General features: G+C 40.8%; 1 protein-coding gene across 2 annotated transcripts in view; it reads left to right on the forward strand.

Moving 5' to 3' along the window:
* The window catches only part of TFCP2L1 (transcription factor CP2 like 1), a 38,290-nt gene extending 21,239 nt beyond the window's left edge, over nt 1–17,051 (forward strand). The window contains exons 6-15 of one of the 2 annotated variants that reach the window (XM_072874585.1): nt 492–659; nt 1,847–1,957; nt 3,697–3,788; nt 5,206–5,254; nt 5,351–5,444; nt 6,337–6,427; nt 7,144–7,244; nt 8,254–8,396; nt 10,495–10,546; nt 11,000–17,051. In XM_072874585.1, the coding sequence (XP_072730686.1) occupies nt 492–659; nt 1,847–1,957; nt 3,697–3,788; nt 5,206–5,254; nt 5,351–5,444; nt 6,337–6,427; nt 7,144–7,244; nt 8,254–8,396; nt 10,495–10,546; nt 11,000–11,037 (939 nt within the window). In that variant the 3' untranslated portion in view covers nt 11,038–17,051. The remainder of the gene's footprint in view (nt 1–491; nt 660–1,846; nt 1,958–3,696; nt 3,789–5,205; nt 5,255–5,350; nt 5,445–6,336; nt 6,428–7,143; nt 7,245–8,253; nt 8,397–10,494; nt 10,547–10,999) is intronic. The other variant, XM_072874586.1, reaches the window with a different exon arrangement.
* The last annotated feature ends 1,012 nt before the right edge of the window (nt 17,052–18,063 follow it).

Raw genomic sequence — 18,063 nt, forward strand, 5'->3', positions numbered from 1 at the left:
GAAAGATGCTAATGAAAATATACAAACTCAAGCAACAATCATGTATAATTAATTTGTAGGGTACTTGCTAAACCAACTTGCTAGCTACTTGCTAGCTTTGGAGTACTATCCAATACAGCTAGGATTTTCTTTTTTTAAAAAAAAATGGATGTTGCTTTCTAAGCATGGGTTTTGTCTGGAGGAAACTGTTCACAACCTTGTTTTCCTCTTTCGTGAGTGTTTCTCATCCCAAACGCCAACTATCTGTTTTTAATCTGTATGTGGGATTTACTTAAATCAAAGGATGCTTTCCCTGATGCCCTGTTTCTCTCCAGGGTCCTTGTTCTTCAATTGTTTTGTCCTGAGGAACAGAAATGAAAACATTTTGAACTCTTCTGCCTCTCTTAGGTTCTCGAGAGGAGCCAAAACCTCATGTTCAGGCACCCTGCAAGTTCAGGGAGTCTGAAGTTCAGATTTGCACAGCTTCCAACTGTCTCCACTGATGAGTGCAGCTTTTGTTTTGCCAGGTACATTGCATCAGCACAGAATTTACTCCACGGAAACATGGAGGAGAGAAAGGGGTGCCCTTCCGGGTGCAAATCGACACCTTTAAGCAGAATGAAAATGGTGAATACACGGAACACTTGCATTCTGCAAGCTGCCAGATCAAAGTGTTCAAGGTATGAGGTAGTTTTAGCTTTGTCATCAACTGGATTAGACAAAGACAAAGGAACATGCACAGTTTTCAAATTGTGTAGGAGTAATGCAAATAGTGGGGTAAAAGAACAGCCTTTTAACTGGGTATGCTTAAGATCTTAAACAGGACTCTTGCACACAAAGTGACATAAGCCCTGAACTGGTACACAGCAATTCTAGTTAAATTCAAATGACCCAAGTGGTGCACCAAGACTTGTGCCAGTCCATTGTGCCTTGAACACTATATAAATACTGAGATCTATGCTGTGTGGATGTAATAATATTAATAATAATATAGTAATAAACCCCCCAACAACTCAAACCTTGGCTGGTTGGAATGAAAACCCATTGGAGAGGCATCAGTGCACAAAATAAATTTCTGTGGAATATAGACAAGTAGTCTCTAGAAGGCATTGCCCCTCATTAGTTTGTGTACTGAAGAGGATGTGTATTGAAAACTAGACAAAATATGGTCCAGTTTCTCAGCAATATTGAGGCTACTGGTTTAAGTCATTTTGAGTCAACATATTACACTGATTGATATTCAGGGTATCCACTGTATTTTGATGCTCCTAGACAATCAAGACAGTATGGGCATCTCCAATTTCTTTGATTCAATCCTCCATGAACAGTGAGAGTATAACTTGGAGATCTTAAATACCCTTTGCTGGTTGCAGCAGAGTTCCTCTCCATGCTACCTGGAGGAGAGAAAGATGATTCTGTTCATCTCTGAAGCTCCTAATTTGGGCATGGCAGACCTATAGTCACTTAACAACAAGCTTTTCATAGGCCTGTTTTCTCAAAGGATCTGCTGCTCCAGTCTTGCTCCTATGAGCAGTGTCTTTCCTGTTCCTGGAGAGATGGTACAAATACCAGTCGAGGTGCATAACTCATGGGGCTCATGGTCTGAAATAGTCGGTATCAAATCTCAGGAATGTGGTCAGCCTGTTTTGGAATTGCAATACACATTAATGAGGGATGTTATAGAAACAGTAGAGATGCTTGACTAATAATTTGTCTAGCAAATGCAGATCTGATCTTGTTCCATGTGTAGAGTCCCCATAAATCTTAAGGAGACTTTTGTGAACAGATTAGAAAGAAAAATCTGTTGGCCTCTCTCTCCAAACTTGTAATACTTGGCATAAGGGAAAGCTTGTGCTTCTGCTTATAGCCTAAAGGAGCAGACAGAAAACAGAAGACTGACAGGGAAAAAATGGAGAAGAAGACCACCCAAGAGAAGGAGAAGTATCAGCCTTCCTATGAGACTACTATTCTCACAGAGGTAAGGTGTTTTAGGCACGTGTCATACTACTTTAGCATGTTGGGAGATAGAGAGAAAATGCAGTCTAACTGAGCCTCGGACATTGTCCTGTGGAGACACATATGCCCAGATCTTACTGAAATTGAGACCTGAGTGAAATTATAAAATGTCTCCCCTGTTGAAGTTTATAAAAGATGCTGAAGTTTCTTATGTTTCAGGTTATAAACCAACCCTTAACAGCCTAGCTTTAAAAGAAGCGTTTTCTCTTTCTTCTGCCATGCTCCCAGGCACTTGCCATGGCACTTAGATACCGCTTGTATGAGGTATTTTCTTCAGAACTGTCTGGCAAAAGCTCATGTTGGAGATGGGGTGCTTGAACAGATGAACAGGCTGTCTGATTAAATTTATTAATCTGTTTTTCTGTGAATGTGCCTATGAGGCTACTATTATGTATTAGATATCAGAAGATTCTAGCTTTTACTCTAGGAATAACTTGGATGTCTTATATTCTGATGCATCTGATGTAGAGATGTATATGTTTCTACCCCTCCCTGCCATTACTAAGATGTATATATAAGCTTACCCCAGACTGCAGAATTACTAAGCAACAGGACTCAAGACAGTGGTTTTAAAGTGCTGTTCCATCTCCCTATGGGAATATTTTGTTGTTTGATTTAGTTCTTGGTTTTTTTAAGTGGATTGCTGCACTTTTCTAGAAATGAGGGGGTTTTCTTAATTTAAATAAACTTCCTGTTTGTGAGATCTAGTCTCTCCCACTCAATTTTCCTCAAGTTGCCAGGAGCGACTAGCGTGTTTTCTAATTCAACGTGGTGGTTGTTAAGCCTCTTGTGTACACAGACCTAATTCTACTGAGTTGGCAGATCCCAAACTCTTCCTATGAGCTCTGATGCACTTTGACATATTGCATGGGGAAATGTGGGTTGCCAAAGAGTTAAATATTTGCTAGTGCTTGTAGAGATGATAAAATATTTGCTAGTATTTGTGGAGATGATAAAATTCCAAAGCTATGCTTGTCTTCTTTTTATCATTGCAAACAAGGATAACACAGAGCATTTTCTTGAGCTCTTGATGGTTTGGGGTTCCACAGGGCTAGATTTCTCCTGCTGATTACAGTGGCTTAAATTCAGAACAGAGTCACCAATTCTAACTGGATTATTCTGGTTTTACACTACTGTAATGGAATATGGAGTTTGACCTATATTTGTGAAGACTTTTAGAAGCTCTGTGTCTGTCTATCTTAAATTTTCTCCCTGTAATACTCATTTATAACTCGAGCTCTTCAACTAATAGCTAGAGGTTTTAACAGGCTCGTTCAAATTCTGCTCTTTCACTGGTATAAACCTGAAGCAATGCCACTGGAGCGTATTTGTCACTCTTGCCTGGATTTAATTAGGGATTTATAATTGAGACCAGGGGTATTTCTGTATCATTGCTGCCTTCAGTCTGAGTTGACACTGGCATTGCTCTGACTTACAGCTGTGCACACTTTGGCCCAGTGTTATTCGGGGACAGGCTTTGTGAAATGGGAGAAATGTGGAATGCACAACTGGAATCAATCTGGCCCCCTGACAACCCGCTTGGAGAGCGGCGTAGAAAATCCATGGCCCGTCTCCTCCTCCCAGCAGGAGTGATGAGCTGAAGTTAGTGGCGTGGCAACAGCATGAATGTGGTGTGAGAGGAGAATCGAATCCTTTATTTCCATCCTTATGAAAGTATCCCCGCTGCCTTTCTTCCAACAGTGCTCTCCCTGGCCAGATGTGCCTTATCAAATGAACAATGCTCCATCTCCAAGCTACAACAGTTCTCCCAACAGCTTCAACCTTGGAGATGGGTATGTAACAAATAAATGCTTTATCTTTCCTGTTGATACGGTAGCCTTTGTGTGCATGTGTTTTGTGTGTCTATGCATTTCATACCCTGGAAGAAGAGGTCAAGGACCACCCTTCCTAGAAAGGGGAAAATATTTCCCACAAAGACTTTTAAGATTTTCCAGCCAGGAATTCCTTGTAATGCAGAGTACTATTTGTATGTTCACTGCTTATGGGAGGTGACCATCAGAGGACCAACAGAGCAATTTCTGCTGTGAATTTCCTCTCTTTCTCTTCTGTAGGGGTCAGAAAACACACCATGTCCTGTACCAGCAATTCCCAGTATCTTCTGACAGGAGTGTTAGAGGCTTTCAGCCTTCAGCACCATTTCAGAGTTGTTATTTCTTCCTTCCTTTCTGTCTTGAGGTGGTTTGAGGTGCTGAATTCCCAGTTGAACAGGATTTAAAGAAATTCTGTCTGGAGCAAAACAGCCTAGGTTCTGAGAAGCCATTCCAGAACAAAGGATTAACAGGAGGCATGTTTAATTCATTGATATAGCCATCATAAAGAAACAGTTTTAGTGGTCCTGAAATACCCAAGATGATAGCTGATGACAGAAATACACAGCACGGTGCCTTGGTACTTTGGAGTCCTCCCTGCAACATATTTTTCCCTAGGAATTTGGCATAGGCCTTTCTTTCCTCGTCTGGGAATCTATAGCCTTGTCACCTTCCCACAGAGCTCATTAATTAATTGATGTTGTGTCACAAATTTTCAATGAGCAACCTCAACTTATGGGACAGACACTGAAATGACAAAAATTGGTGTTAGTAGAGAGATCTGTTGAGCATTTTCTTCCAGTGGTAGATTATTAGCTCTTCAGGAAAATCCTTGATGTGTTAAAGTCCTGTCTATGTTTTGGGAGGGTTTAGTAGAAATGTGGTTTTGTCTAATACAGTTAAATTGTGATTTACTATGTTTAAAATAACACCAGGTTTTAATTACAATGTTCTTTATTAAATTTTTGCAGTCATTATTAGAGGGTGGATTTAGTTAGGGGATCTCTGGCTTGTAGAATGTTTCAGTTCAGCCGCACTAGTAGGTCACAACTTCCTTGCTTAGATGGCATCACATTAGTGAGTCGCCTGTATGGAAAAGCTTGAATGAGATCAGAACTGAGTTTTTCTCTCAGTGTTGAGTAGGACCTCAACTGACCAACAAAAGGCTCAAATAGAGTTTTTTGTTTGGTGGTCTTTTTTGTTCCTTTTCTTGGTCCAGATTTTGGACACCTTTTTTAAAATCTGATAGAGAAGAAAACCAAGTTGGTATGTAACTTGTGACAATTAAGTCAAATGGAGGAGGGGGAAGAGGATGGACAATGCAATGTAAAATTTAAAATAATGTGTTTTTTCTCTTCCAACTTTATATAATTTTTTTTAGCAACAGTTCTCCAACCCACCAAGTGGAGCTCCTGCCTCCCAGCAATGATGTAAGTACTTGAGATCATGTTAATGTGGTGCTTTTCTTTTTTAGGACACTGGTGAACAGTTCATTTCAAGACCTTCTTATTCTTTTTGCAATGTAGCATCTCCTTCCTTCTGCTTCTATTCAAGATGCCCAGCAGTGGCTTCATCGTAATAGGTTCTCTCCATTCTGTAGACTCTTCTCAAGTTTTTCGGGTGAGTTGAAACAGTCCAATTATTTTGTCTTTATTCTCTTTTGTAAGTGCAGCTCATGCTTCATATCAATAGCATCTGCTGCTGGCCACCGTTGATGGGATCACTGGTCTGATCCAGTGTGGTTGTTCTTTTGTTCTAGATTAGTTAGCATTTGCCAAAACAGTTTGTAGAAATATAGAATAACTTAAGATGGAAGGGAATAAGTTCAGATGGAAGGGACTTCTTGAGTTCATTAGGTGCAACTCCCCTGCTTGAAGCAAGTCCAGGGCCTTGTGCAGTTGAGTTTGAGTATCTCTAAGGTTGGAAATTCCACAGTCTCTCTAAGCAACCTCTTCAAATACTTGACTGCTCCCACAGTGAAAAAGTTTTTCCTTATGCCTAATCAGTGTTTCCCATCTTCCATCCTCTATCTGCTGCCTCTCATCCTGTCCCTGTGCATCTTTGAGAAGAGTCTGGCTCCATCTGCAGCTCTGTCTTCACTGTACCCTCCCATTAGGTAGTTGTACACCGCAGTAAGGTGGTGGAAGGGGGAATTGTTAAAGATGTTGAAACCTTGAGGAGCCTGTCTCTGACTTGCAACATGATTAAACTGGTGAACATGGCAGTTAGAGAAAATTGGGCCATTTAATGGCCAATGTTAAATATCTAGCTTGTCTCTGAGTTGCTAGAATATCTTCCAGTGCAGTCCTGCTCTTTTGGCAGCTTCTAGCTCTCTGTTTCACAATGATTGATTGGCAGTGTACATCTCTCTGAATTTGCAACTTCTCTGGGCAAATCTGTCTGATTTAGCTTTGTGGATTCTCTCCTCCTGCCCTTTCCTGCTGCCCATACACACAATTTGGAAGCTAAGATTTGCTTAACTTCTGAAAAAAAATTAATTTGAAATATGTAGGTGCTGACTTACTGAAGATGTCCAAAGAAGATTTTGTTCAAATCTGTGGGCCTGCTGATGGAATTCGGCTCTTTAATGCAATCAAAGGAAGGTTTGTACGTCTTCCTTCCTATTTTTTTGTTATGGCAGCATCCCTTGATAATTTTAGTGTTAATTAGAAGTTAATCCTGGAGTTGTAGCATTTAGACCTCCTTTTAGCACTTCAGAGAGGTCATCTCGGAGGGTGGAGATCAAATCCAATTGTATTGGTTTTGTAATTGATTTTACCATCCAATCCGATGGTGTTCAAATCCAAGCACAGCTCAAATGTTGCTGAAATGAAGCATCATAATGTGGATCTCCAGTGGTTTATTTGCTACCAGCTGATAGCTTTCATCCATTTCATATGAGACACAGCCTACAATACCCTGTGTTGCATCTCCATCACAGGTAACAAACAACAAACCAACCAACCAACCCCTGGAGCCTCAAATGACTCTTAAACTTACTTATATGGCAATAACATAAATTCTCCAGCTGGGCAGGATTCAAATCAGTAAAGGCAGGTATGATGAGCTGCTTGGCAGGTGCTGAAAACTGCTTATTCTTATCTGATCCTGAAGAGATTAAGGTGCTCTGCACTGTACCACCACCTCTCAGGGGGCTCTTACTAGACCTCCTAAGACATCTAGTCACCAGCATCAAGGCTATCCCTTAGCTGGTTATTTATGCACAGCCTGAATGATTCCATCTCTCAGTGTTTGCTAGCTGACTGGAACAATTTTAGATCTACTAAATCACTCACTACTGTTTTTTAATAATCCATAGAAATGTAAGGCCCAAGATGACAATTTATGTCTGTCAAGAACCAGAGCAAAACAGGTCCCATCTCCACCAAAAAAGAGAAAATGGAGATGGCAGTCTTTGTGGTAAGTTTTTATGTATGGATTTTGTTAAACATTATGTGGTGAGAATGCTGCTTTCTGCCTGAGCTCCTGCATGGGACAGCTTGATGTCCTGCGTGTTTAAAGAGGTCCTGTTTATCCCAGTTCTGACACTTTGGTTAGTTTCAGAGCTACAGATTCCAACTGGTACTGTCTGCGTGGGAAACAGACCCAACTTACAAGCTATCTGCAGAATGCCACGGCAAAGTCTCTATTCAGTTCTTAATAGGAAGCATAGCATTAAAAACTACCTTCCCATCCCACAATTTGCTTTAGACTATGGCTTGTTTGAAAATATTCTGGGAAATGGAAGGTTGGTATGTCTTAAAGTGAGGTTCTAATTCTTGGAAGTTTGAAGCTTTTGGGGACTCACGGCTCTTAATTATCCCTCATGACATGATGTGCAATCAAATGAGAATAGAGATTGTCCTCAGTTCTTGCGCATAGCATTAACCAGGCACAGCTTTTCTGACTGGTTGTTCCTACCATTTGGATTGGATTTAGAAAATAAGTCATCTACAGTTATTTGATACATTGTAGTCTTTAGTTTGTGCCTGTGGGGTCAGTGGGATAACATCTAATAAAATACTACTTTTGTGTTACATCATAGCATGTGTTTTACTATTTAACTGGATCTACTTTAAAACATCAAAACCAGTAAAAGTAGATTATCCAGAAATATTAACATCTTTATGAGAGGGTTTATTTAATGCCTCACGATACATGTTGTCATTAGTCCTTGTGTTTTCCTCTGGGCAAAAGTGACGTGTGCTTTATTTGCCCACTGCATCCAAATACTGGGTATTTTTCTACAAATCATCAAGCTGGATGTTTGGGGGCTGCTTTAAAGGTACTAAGCTTGTTTATCTACTGTCAAGATTTGGACCTTGATCTTAAACCAGTTTGGTTGTTGATATTGAGCATCTTGGTGTTATCTGTAGTTGTTATTCTGTAATTACTTTGTAATTCTGTAATTGCTTTCACCTTGTTGCAGTATATCATGCAATCTTCTTGGAAGAATTGACCACGCTGGAATTAATCGAGAAGATTGCAAACTTGTACAGCATTTCTCCACAGCAGATAAATCGAATCTATCGGCAGGGACCCACAGGGATCCATGTATTAGTGAGCAATGAGGTAAGGGGTTAATGCAAACTCTGTCAGAGCTGTAACAGTTGTCTGACTTCCTGAAGTTACGATGACCTTTTAAATTATGGAATGAATCTTCAAGGAAGCTTTGCAAGGTTACTAATCCCAACAAGTTAACGCAAATACTTAAAGCAAATCATGCATGCATACCATTGATTTTGGTGTGGTTTTAAGATCTTTGCTTTGTAAAAGAGGTGGGTTTGGTTTTTTTTTTTTTTTTTTTTTTTTAAAAAAACACAACAAAATTGGTCATTTCCTTTTCATGATGGCTACTTAAACAAATTCTGAAGTAAAGATCTAAAGTGAGAACCTTTAAAATTGAATAGGAAAGTTTCCTAAAGAAAGCAAGTTTGAAAATCTTTAGGGCAATTAGTCTTACATCTTGGCCAGTGATTACAGCCACTGGGTCAGGGTCAGTGCTGTGTAAGTGCACACTATAATTTCATGGACCTTTGCTAGCTGTTTGTGTCCCATTATATGATGGCTTAATTTAGTCCATTCCATTAAGTTGCAGGTTAATAGTGAGTTGCCCTTCTTCCTCTTTTCCCCCCACTAAATTACTTACTCATTCATGCACCAGAATCACTTAAGGAGCTTCATTTATAAGAAACATTGTTAAAACAAGTGAAGCAGAGCATAGATCTCAACTGGAGCCTAAATTGAAGGCTGTAATGCTTATTCCTAAAGTCTCCTTGCTATTTCAGCCTGATTAAATCTGAAACCTTGATGCTTTATGTATGTAAAGTGCTTGGAGGCAACTCTTGGTAGGGGAATTGCCTGAACCAACTTGGGTATAAGGCCTTAAGTATTTATTTAAGTCAATTATTAACAATGTCTATTGCTTTTTTAATAATTTTTTTTCTTGTTCTAGTACTATAGTGGCAAGAGTGAGGCACTCTATGAATGTACTTCATGCATCGTTAGGCACAGACACACAGGCTGGCCACTGAAGTTGATTTGCGGGAGCAGGGGGTGGATGTTAAACCCAAAAGAGAATAGGGAGATTAGTCTAAGATGAAAAGGATATTTGGTGTGAGAACTCACAGCTGGAAAGTGTTCTACTTGAATGATATTCAATAGCTAGGTAAAGGCTTTTGCTTAAAGCTGGATTTTCTGAGCTGATCAGAGAGATTCTGGTCACCTCCCCTCTGAAGTTAGGTGTCCAGCATCTGCTCCAACTGTATGAGACGCCTCTTGAAGGTAATTCACCTCTGTCCCATGCAGCTACTCTAAGATGGGAGGAAGCATTGACTAAGGATGAAGCTTAAATGAGCATTTCAGATTGGATTTGAAATCAGCTGAATCTCTTAACTCACCTCTTTAGTTAGGGGCCTCACTAGAACCTGCACGTGTTCTGAAAATCTAGTTGTTTCTCATGAATAACTCAAATAGCTTTAGATACTGATCTTGCTTCCCATGAGCTGCCTTGCCTCTCATAGCAGTTTCATTAAGATTCCAGAATACAAACAGGTAAATGATTCCTGCACTCACAGCATCTGTACTGATGTCTGGTCAAAATAACCAGGTGGACACTACTGAGATGGCTTTATAGTAACAATATTCCTTTATTCAGCAAGGAGTCAATTTCTCAAGGCTGACTACCTCTAGATACTATCCCAGATGCTCATGTAAGCTCAACGAAGCTTCATGGTTCAGCTGAATGTGTATGTGTTAGCATTGCTAGATTTTAGGAGATTTTAGGAGAGGGACTGTCTTCATCCAGTCTAAACTAGTATAGCTTCATTGAAGGCAATTAAGAGTATGGTCTTTAATAGACTAACTGGAGTGGTATAAGAACTTGTAGGATCAAGAGCTGCAAAGGGGATGCTAAAATGCTGAACAAGCCAGATCAGTTCCAGGCAAGCACTTTAGTATAAGCTTCTCAAGCACCTTAGCAGCTGCAAGTACCTTAATTTATCAGTCATGTACTTTAATAATCTTATAGGCAGGGTTACTCAGGACTGTGTAAGACTAGACACCAAATGTTGTTTGATAACTTTCCTCTAAATTCTATACTGGTACTGAAAGAAACTTGAATTAAATTGTAAAAATATTTTGTGTTGGCTTTTTTCCTTCTGCCCTTCAGATGGTGCAGAACTTCCAAGATGAATCTTGTTTTGTTATCAGCACATTAAAAGGTATGTATTGCTGCTGCTATTACATGTAGTTCTGAAGACAGTTTCTCCTTTCAATTGCACTAAACGTTATCACAAACTCGGTGCTGTTATCCTCAAAAGATAAGTAATCTAATTTAGTGTAAGTCAAGGTGTTGCGTCAACTTATGCTATGATAGACTGATTGATCTATGCTTTCCTCTCAGTTATACTGTTATAAAACTTTCATAAATCCATTGATACCACTGACATAAATGAGCAGAAAACCTTCTACTAAAATGATAAAAGATGACAGTTAGTATGTTGTATTTTTTTATATACATGCTTTCACCTAGATATTCAACATTGATTTTCATGAATGGGTTGTGGAACAAGAGTACAAAATATTGCAAACTACCTAAGCAGTAAATCTGGAGTTCTGTATCTGTGCTGTTTTCTAAAAGCAATGAAAAAATGCTTTGCATTTCTTTGTTACAGCTGAAAGCAATGATGGCTACCACATCATTTTAAAATGACCGTGCTGCACAGAAGGACTTTAACAGCCTAAAATTTAGTGCCTCACTGAGATTGCTACAACCTAGACTGGAAACATGAAGAACCTTCTGGATAAAAAGCTCCTATGAACTAAGAATTACCAAACAGCTTAAGGAAAAACTTGCTTTTGCAGATACACATTTTTGGTGGTGTGTGTTTTTGTTTTGGTTTTTTTTTGAAGCTGGAGCTGAGAACATCCTCAAAGCTTGTACATGTTTCTTCCTCCCTCCCTTCCTCTTCAGTCTTAAAAATTGTCAAGGTTTCTGCTTATTACTTAGAAACATCTGCCTTGTACTAAAGGGAAATGAAAGGTAAACAAAAAACAATTCTCTAGACCCCTCATGGTTGGAAGAATTGGTTTATTTACTGTTCTAGGTGCTCTCTTGCTTTCAACACACACCCTGTTGCTGATGGACATAGGCTCCCTGGGGTTCTTCTTTTACTTTTTGAGGTGGAAGGCTTGGGGCTAAATCTAGAAACAGATTCGGCAATGCAGAGGATGGATTTGTCCTCACAGTCAACCTCCACAGTCCTCACTCAGAGTGTCAGCCCTGGAAGCCTGCACTTAGCTGCTTTCCACCTGTAGATGTGCTCAAAGTCCAGAGACCTCGGTCCATCCTGACAGAGCTTCTGTAATACCAATCCAACAGAACAATTTTGCAGGGTTCAAGGGAGGACAGACAACCTGTGGCAAGCAGTTCAGTACCGTATTATATCTTTAGCTTTAGAGTGGTCTCCTTGAATGGAGTATATGAAGGTTTTCTGAGGAAATGTTTTGAACACTGAAAGTTAGAGAGCTCACGACAAATTCATACTATGGATTTATGCTACTCTACAAAGTGTTGATTAACTGCTATCTTTACTGTAACTGGGAATTAGGTTTTATAATCTTAATGATTTTTCCTCCTGTTACTCACTGAAGTAAGTAAAAGTGAGTTTTGATTAACTCCAGGTAACGGATCATCTTAGTTGCTGCTTCTTATATTCTTGCTATTTCACTCTTGACTCCTGTTTCCAATATCTGCACCTATGGTTAACTCCACCCTCTTTTGGTCTTTTGAGACGTCATCCAGGCTCCACTAAGCTGAAAAAGTGGCTTCCACTGATGTCAAAGGCAAACTGGATCACATCCTTCTTGCATGGATGGAGTCATTTCACTTTTGGAGCTAATTCATAAGGCTGTTTCCCAAACAGAATGTCCATATAGCATCAAATTCTGATACTTGAACATTTAATTTCATCCTGAATTGAGATGGAAAGCTGAAATACCAAAAATTTTCCTGGAATAGAAATTTTTCAAAAAATGAGAAACTGTCAGCTGGAAAACGCTGAATAAAATATTCTAGCCTTTTGGAATGGAAACATTTAATTAAATCCATTTGGCCCTTAAAGCAGCATCAGTTTGAGCTACTGTTGCAGACCTCTGAAATTACCATTCAAGTGCCTTGCGCGCCGTGTCTCCCTTGGGGCCCAGCTCTTTGGCTGGGTTACAGATCCCATGATGCTCTTACCATGGGTTAGTCAAAGGGGGAATGCGTCATGAAGGCTGGAGGGGTGCCCAGGAGCCCAGCCTTCTGGGAAAGAGGGGGACATGGAGCCCATGAATTACAGCTCCCAGCTGACACTGGAGGAATTTGGACGGACACGGACTGATATTTTTCTGACAAAAACGATGTGTTTCAAGTTTTCCCAACAGAAATAAACAGCAAAATATTGAGAAAAACAAACTTTTTTCATTAAAAGCATCAAGTTTTGCGCAAAAAAATCTACCCATCCCCACTGATTTTTCTTACACCAAAAATAATACTAGAATAGAAAAATCATGTTACAATGGGATAACCTTCAGCCAACTCAGCTAATTGAGTAACATTGCCTACTTAGGCATGGTCTTGCTCAACTGGCTGTCCTAGATGCTCCATGAATTGTAGTGTTTCTCCAAAAAGGATGCCCAGGCTTTGGGACATGGCGATTCCTCCCCCTGAAGTGAAGGAGCTTGAGGCTTCTTTGTTGAGGACCAGGTTGTGTAGCTGAGGAAGTTGTGTATGGTCTCCTGGAGTGAGGGAGGTCTGACAGAGAAGCTGGGGTGAGCTTTGGGGGAAGGTATGCCTTTGTGGAGGATGGGAAATGCCATCTTTTTGAGAGGAAGGTGAGGCCATGTCAAGCTCGACTCTGCCTTGGCACCCCTGTTGCCTCCCTGGCTCTGCAGCCTGCTCCGCACTGCTGCGCATGAAGGGAGGCAGCTGGGGAGCCCCTGGCCGTGGGTCCTGAGGCATCCAGGCTGTGGCCACACAGTTACAGCTGCCTTCCAAAACAGGGAATAAATTCCAGCTGTGTTTGTGAGTAGGTGGGACAATTGTGTCCCTGCATATCAGGAGCTGTTTGGTTTATTTTGTGGAAAGTACTTTAGAAGATGTACGTTGGCTGTGCTTTTTCATCCTGTTTTGTAATACTGGCCTAGTATCTGGTGTGGCTGTTGTTGGAATGCAACTCAGAGAGGTGAATCCGACATGACGAGAAGGGTTTAAAAAAGACCTTGGAGTTCCCAGGAGTATAGCCTGTACCGTATCCACTTACATATGATAGCCCTGTAATTCAGGGAATGCAGCAATACTGAATCACAGCAGGGTGAAGAAAGGATAGAGGTAGCTTTGCTCCCAGAGTTAGGGACTGAGAACTGTTTGCTTATTTAAAAAAAAAATAACTTGTTCTTGATTATTTAAAAAACAAATCTTTCCCATAAAGCATTATATGCAAAACTCCTCATAGTGTTTCAGTAGCACTTGCTTGATTAATTTTGAACAAAAATAACTCTCCATTAGGGCCTTGTTATATTTAGATTTTAAAAAATAAAATAATTTTATACTGATATGAGGGTGAATTTGACAATATATCTTGTTCTCCTTTCCATGCTGTAAGAAGGTGTACCAGAGTAAACAATCACATAGATTATAAATATTTTCCTACTAGGTGGGCTCTACTGTTTTATCTGTGTTAGCCTGTTTGTAAAGCTGTATAACTTTAATATGTGTGTAAGGTAGAGTAGTTCTAGTCCTTGTTGAACCTCTCTAGTCCCAGCAGAAATTTGGAGGATTGTGCTCAGTAACATACATGCCCATGAAGATGCAGCACAGCTAGTTTGGTGTCCAGGAGAATGTCAAGTTACTTCAACTTGGAATCATAGAATATCGCGAGTTGTAAGGGACCCGTAAGGATCACTGAGTCATCCAACTCCCTGCTCCTCACAGGACTACCTAAAACTAAACCATATAACTAAGAGTGTCATCCAGACGCTCCTTGAACTCTGACAGGCTTGGTGCCGTGACCACTTCCCTGGGGGACCCTGTTCCAGTGACCAACCACCCTCTCTGTGAACAACCTTTTCCTAATGTCCAATCTGAACTTGCCCTGGTGCAGCTTCATTCCATTTCCTCGTGTCCTATCGCTGGTCACCATAGAGAGGAGATCAGCACCTCCCCTCCCGCTGCCCCCCCTGAGGAAGGAGTAGGCTGAGATGCGTCATTGGGTGTTAGGAAAACATGTCGCACCCTTTGCCCTTGTTGCCTGATGCTGCGTAACCAACGGGTGGTTGTACATGGGCAAAGCGGGCATGAACCATCGTGACTGAGCGGCTAGTGCAAGTGGTCAGAGCAACGTTGGTGTGAGATTGGACTGCCAACCAGCCTTCCTCTCTGCCTCCCAAAAACACAAAAGCAAACCCTTGCCCTGTTGAAGTTGGTGAGTTTGTCCATGCAGGAACCAAGCAAAGCCTTCAGGATTTATGTTAGTGGCTTATGTGAAGAGTGAGAGAGAGAGACTTGTCTCACCTGTGTAAGTGGCAGGTAAACTAGCTAACTGCTTAGACTCTCCCTGTGGTTACAGAGGGTCTGCCATCCCTGGAGAGACTCATTTGCCCTCTTTGAGGATGTGACAGCCTCCAGAAGGAAGCTTTTGTCTCCTCAAGACTGGAGGAGGCACAAATGATTAGTCTGGGCTAGGTGTCTAAATTCTAGATAGGCTAAAGGCAAGGGAGATGAGTAGCTCCCCCTCATCTAAATATCCAAAAGGGGTTTGCATTTACTTTGCTCTTAAGTGCCTGTTACGTTTATTCTTGCCTTTTTGTTGTTGTTTCTCCTATTTCTTTTTTAAAAAGTAACAAATGAAACCTCCTGCTCAAAGTGATTTAAATGAGACTTTTTTCAGCTCTATATGTGAAATTTGTACAGCAGACCTTTATAAGCTCTGGGTTTTAGGATTACAATGAATAGTATGGTGTCCCAAACTGTCCAGCTCTTAGGTTGTATGTATGGTGGCAGCCACTATGAGTAGAAGTGGGCTCGCTGGGGATAAAAAGGCAGAACCATTACATGATTAAAAACAATATGACTCCAGGCAGTACTGCTAAGTTCTTGTCAGACCTGTACTGGGTGTTTTAGATTATTTCAAAATTTGCAGCATTTTCTCTGGCAACTGAGTGAATTGATACAGATCAGTTAGTATGACTCTGGTGATGGTCTGAGAACTCATAGAAATGTCCATAAGAGGCAACTGCATGGCAGGGAAGGGGCAAATAATCTGGTGATAGAAATTCGTGCCATCTGCCTGAGGTGGCAGAACTGGTGTTATTAAAATTAAAGCTCCTGTTCTTTCAGCTGGCCCTGCTTCGTTAATTGGCTAAAATAGAAACAATAATGCAATCTGGAAAATATTGGAGTTCTCATTCTCTTGGTGTGAAATTTAATGGGCTGAAGTTTCAAGATTTGCAGGTGGTAAAAGGATTCTTGCAGTTGAGAAGTCCTGAATGGCATTCTCCTTATAATGTAACATATACATATTTATGCATATATACATACACATACATACCGTACTGTATCAAAACATATATGTGCTGAGTACTTGTGTTCTTTGGCTTTAACTGGTACTCTGCTTTGTTTAATTGCAGTTCAATGTAAAAGACTCTGGTTGATCAAGCTTCAAAACCCAGCCATTCCTTGGGTAGAAATGTAAAAGTCTGTAATAATGACTCTAGGTGATTTGGACATGGTACACTTGGAGTGATGTAAATTTGATTAATTTCTGCAATATAAATCCCAGGCCTTGGTGAAGACGAGCATATTCTTGCACTAACACTGCAGTTCTATATTGCAGCTTCTGAAAATTAGTTAAAGAGACATAGATTGCCCAATGCTTTGTAAACTAGTAAGAGCTACTCCCTAAGCAGAACAACTGTACGATGACTTTCCTAGCTCGATGTTGTATTGCTTAAGCATTGGCTGTAATTCTAACAATCATCTGGTGGATGACTGGGACAGGTTTTTTTTGTTTGTTTCTGGTTTTGGTTTTGACTGTTCTTAAATAAATACTTGTATTCAGACTGTAGCTTCTCTTTCTCTTCCAGTTATGAAATGGTTTAACTTTATGCTACTAATAGAAATATTTTCTCAAGATTATAATCTGTTTGACAGCACAGGGTACTCAACATGGGGAGTGTTTGTTTGGCCTTGATCATCACTGCTGTGGGTGAATATGAGAAGGCAGACTGGAGGTGTATCTTAACATCCTTGCCTCTGTTTAAAAACAAAATGGGTTAAGCTTGTGCCTAATTTTTTGTGCATTTCTGATTTGTACCTTTTTTTTTTTCCCATTCCCTCAAAATTCTTCTGCTCCCTGTGGGGGGACGCATTGGTGAGCAGCTGGTGTGTCCAACTTTTTTAAGTAGCCTGCTGTTGTCCCAGTTTGCTTGGGGTGAGTGTTTATCTTTCAAAGGGCTAGGGGAGTTACCTCTCTTCACTGACAATGCAGCCGTTCGAGACAAGCGATGCTGACCATGAAGTCAGCGTGATGGGCGAGGGCGAGCGGAAGTGGGTCGATTGGAGGCTGAGGCGTACCAGTTGTGAGTAAATACTGCCACACTCTTTGTCTTTTCGTTTGTTGGTTTTTGGGTTTTTTTGTACATTAATTAAAAAAAAAAGCATATTTTGCACTGGCTCTTGTACTGTTGTGCAGAAGAAATCTGTATCTAGAATCTGTGCTCCAGTCAAAATGCAAATAAACCTGTTTGTAAGAAGCACGGGTTTCGTCTCTGCTTGGCTTGGCATGGATGGGTGCAGGAGAGCCTCTGCATCGGCTCCTCCTTGGCACGCAGCTGTAAGGTGCTGAGCACCCTCTCGAGATCAGTGGGACTGGAGTTTGCAAAGTGCTGGTGAGAGAACATCAGCCGTAGCCAAATGTCCTGCAGCATTTTCTTCGTGTTGGGACTGACTTCATTTCTCTGCAGCACAATGCAGCGACCAGTTCATATTTCATCCAGGTCAAGGCATGAGGAGAAATGCCTAATTCTTACAGAAGCTGTGACAATGGGCATATGCTTCAGTGAGAGCACAAGCTGTGCTAGATGACAGCTGGCTTTGATCTTGCAGTGCTCAGAGGACACAGGCGTTTCAGAGCCTGGTCCTCAGTGACATCAGAGACGAGCAAAAAGTCCTTCCTGGTAGTAATGGTCTGTCCCATTTAGCAGCTGTTACACACATGCTGGAGAAGAGGCAGTGAGGTTTCAACATGGAGCATTCACAATGGTTTGGCTGGGAACATTTCAGTATCCTCTAAGGGTTAAGCCATAGATCTAATAACATACATGTTCAGGAGATTGATAGATGCTCAGTGTCATTTTCCAGTTGGAGAAGATGGAGCCCAGTTTGCAGATAGTATCTTCCAGCAGCCAAACTTCACGTACGGCAAAGGAGAGGGAATGGATGTACTAACATGTAAGGGTGCTTCTTAATCCAAATTTCAAACTGCAGACAGTTTGAAAGCTCCAAAGTGAGCAGCTTCTCCCAAGATCCATTTGACCTCGAGCAATTTTGTCTCCTTTCTTTTGCTGAAGAAGTATTTGAATCACAAAAATAGAAAATGCAGCATGTGCCTCTGTATATATCAGTTCATATGCAAAGCATAAGGGCACAGACAATGTTCCTAGAGGAAGATAGAATTGATTATTTTTCCCTTACTGG

The sequence above is a fragment of the Ciconia boyciana genome, chromosome 10 (assembly GCF_034638445.1).
Source record: "Ciconia boyciana chromosome 10, ASM3463844v1, whole genome shotgun sequence".
NCBI classification, from domain to species: Eukaryota; Metazoa; Chordata; class Aves; order Ciconiiformes; family Ciconiidae; genus Ciconia; species Ciconia boyciana.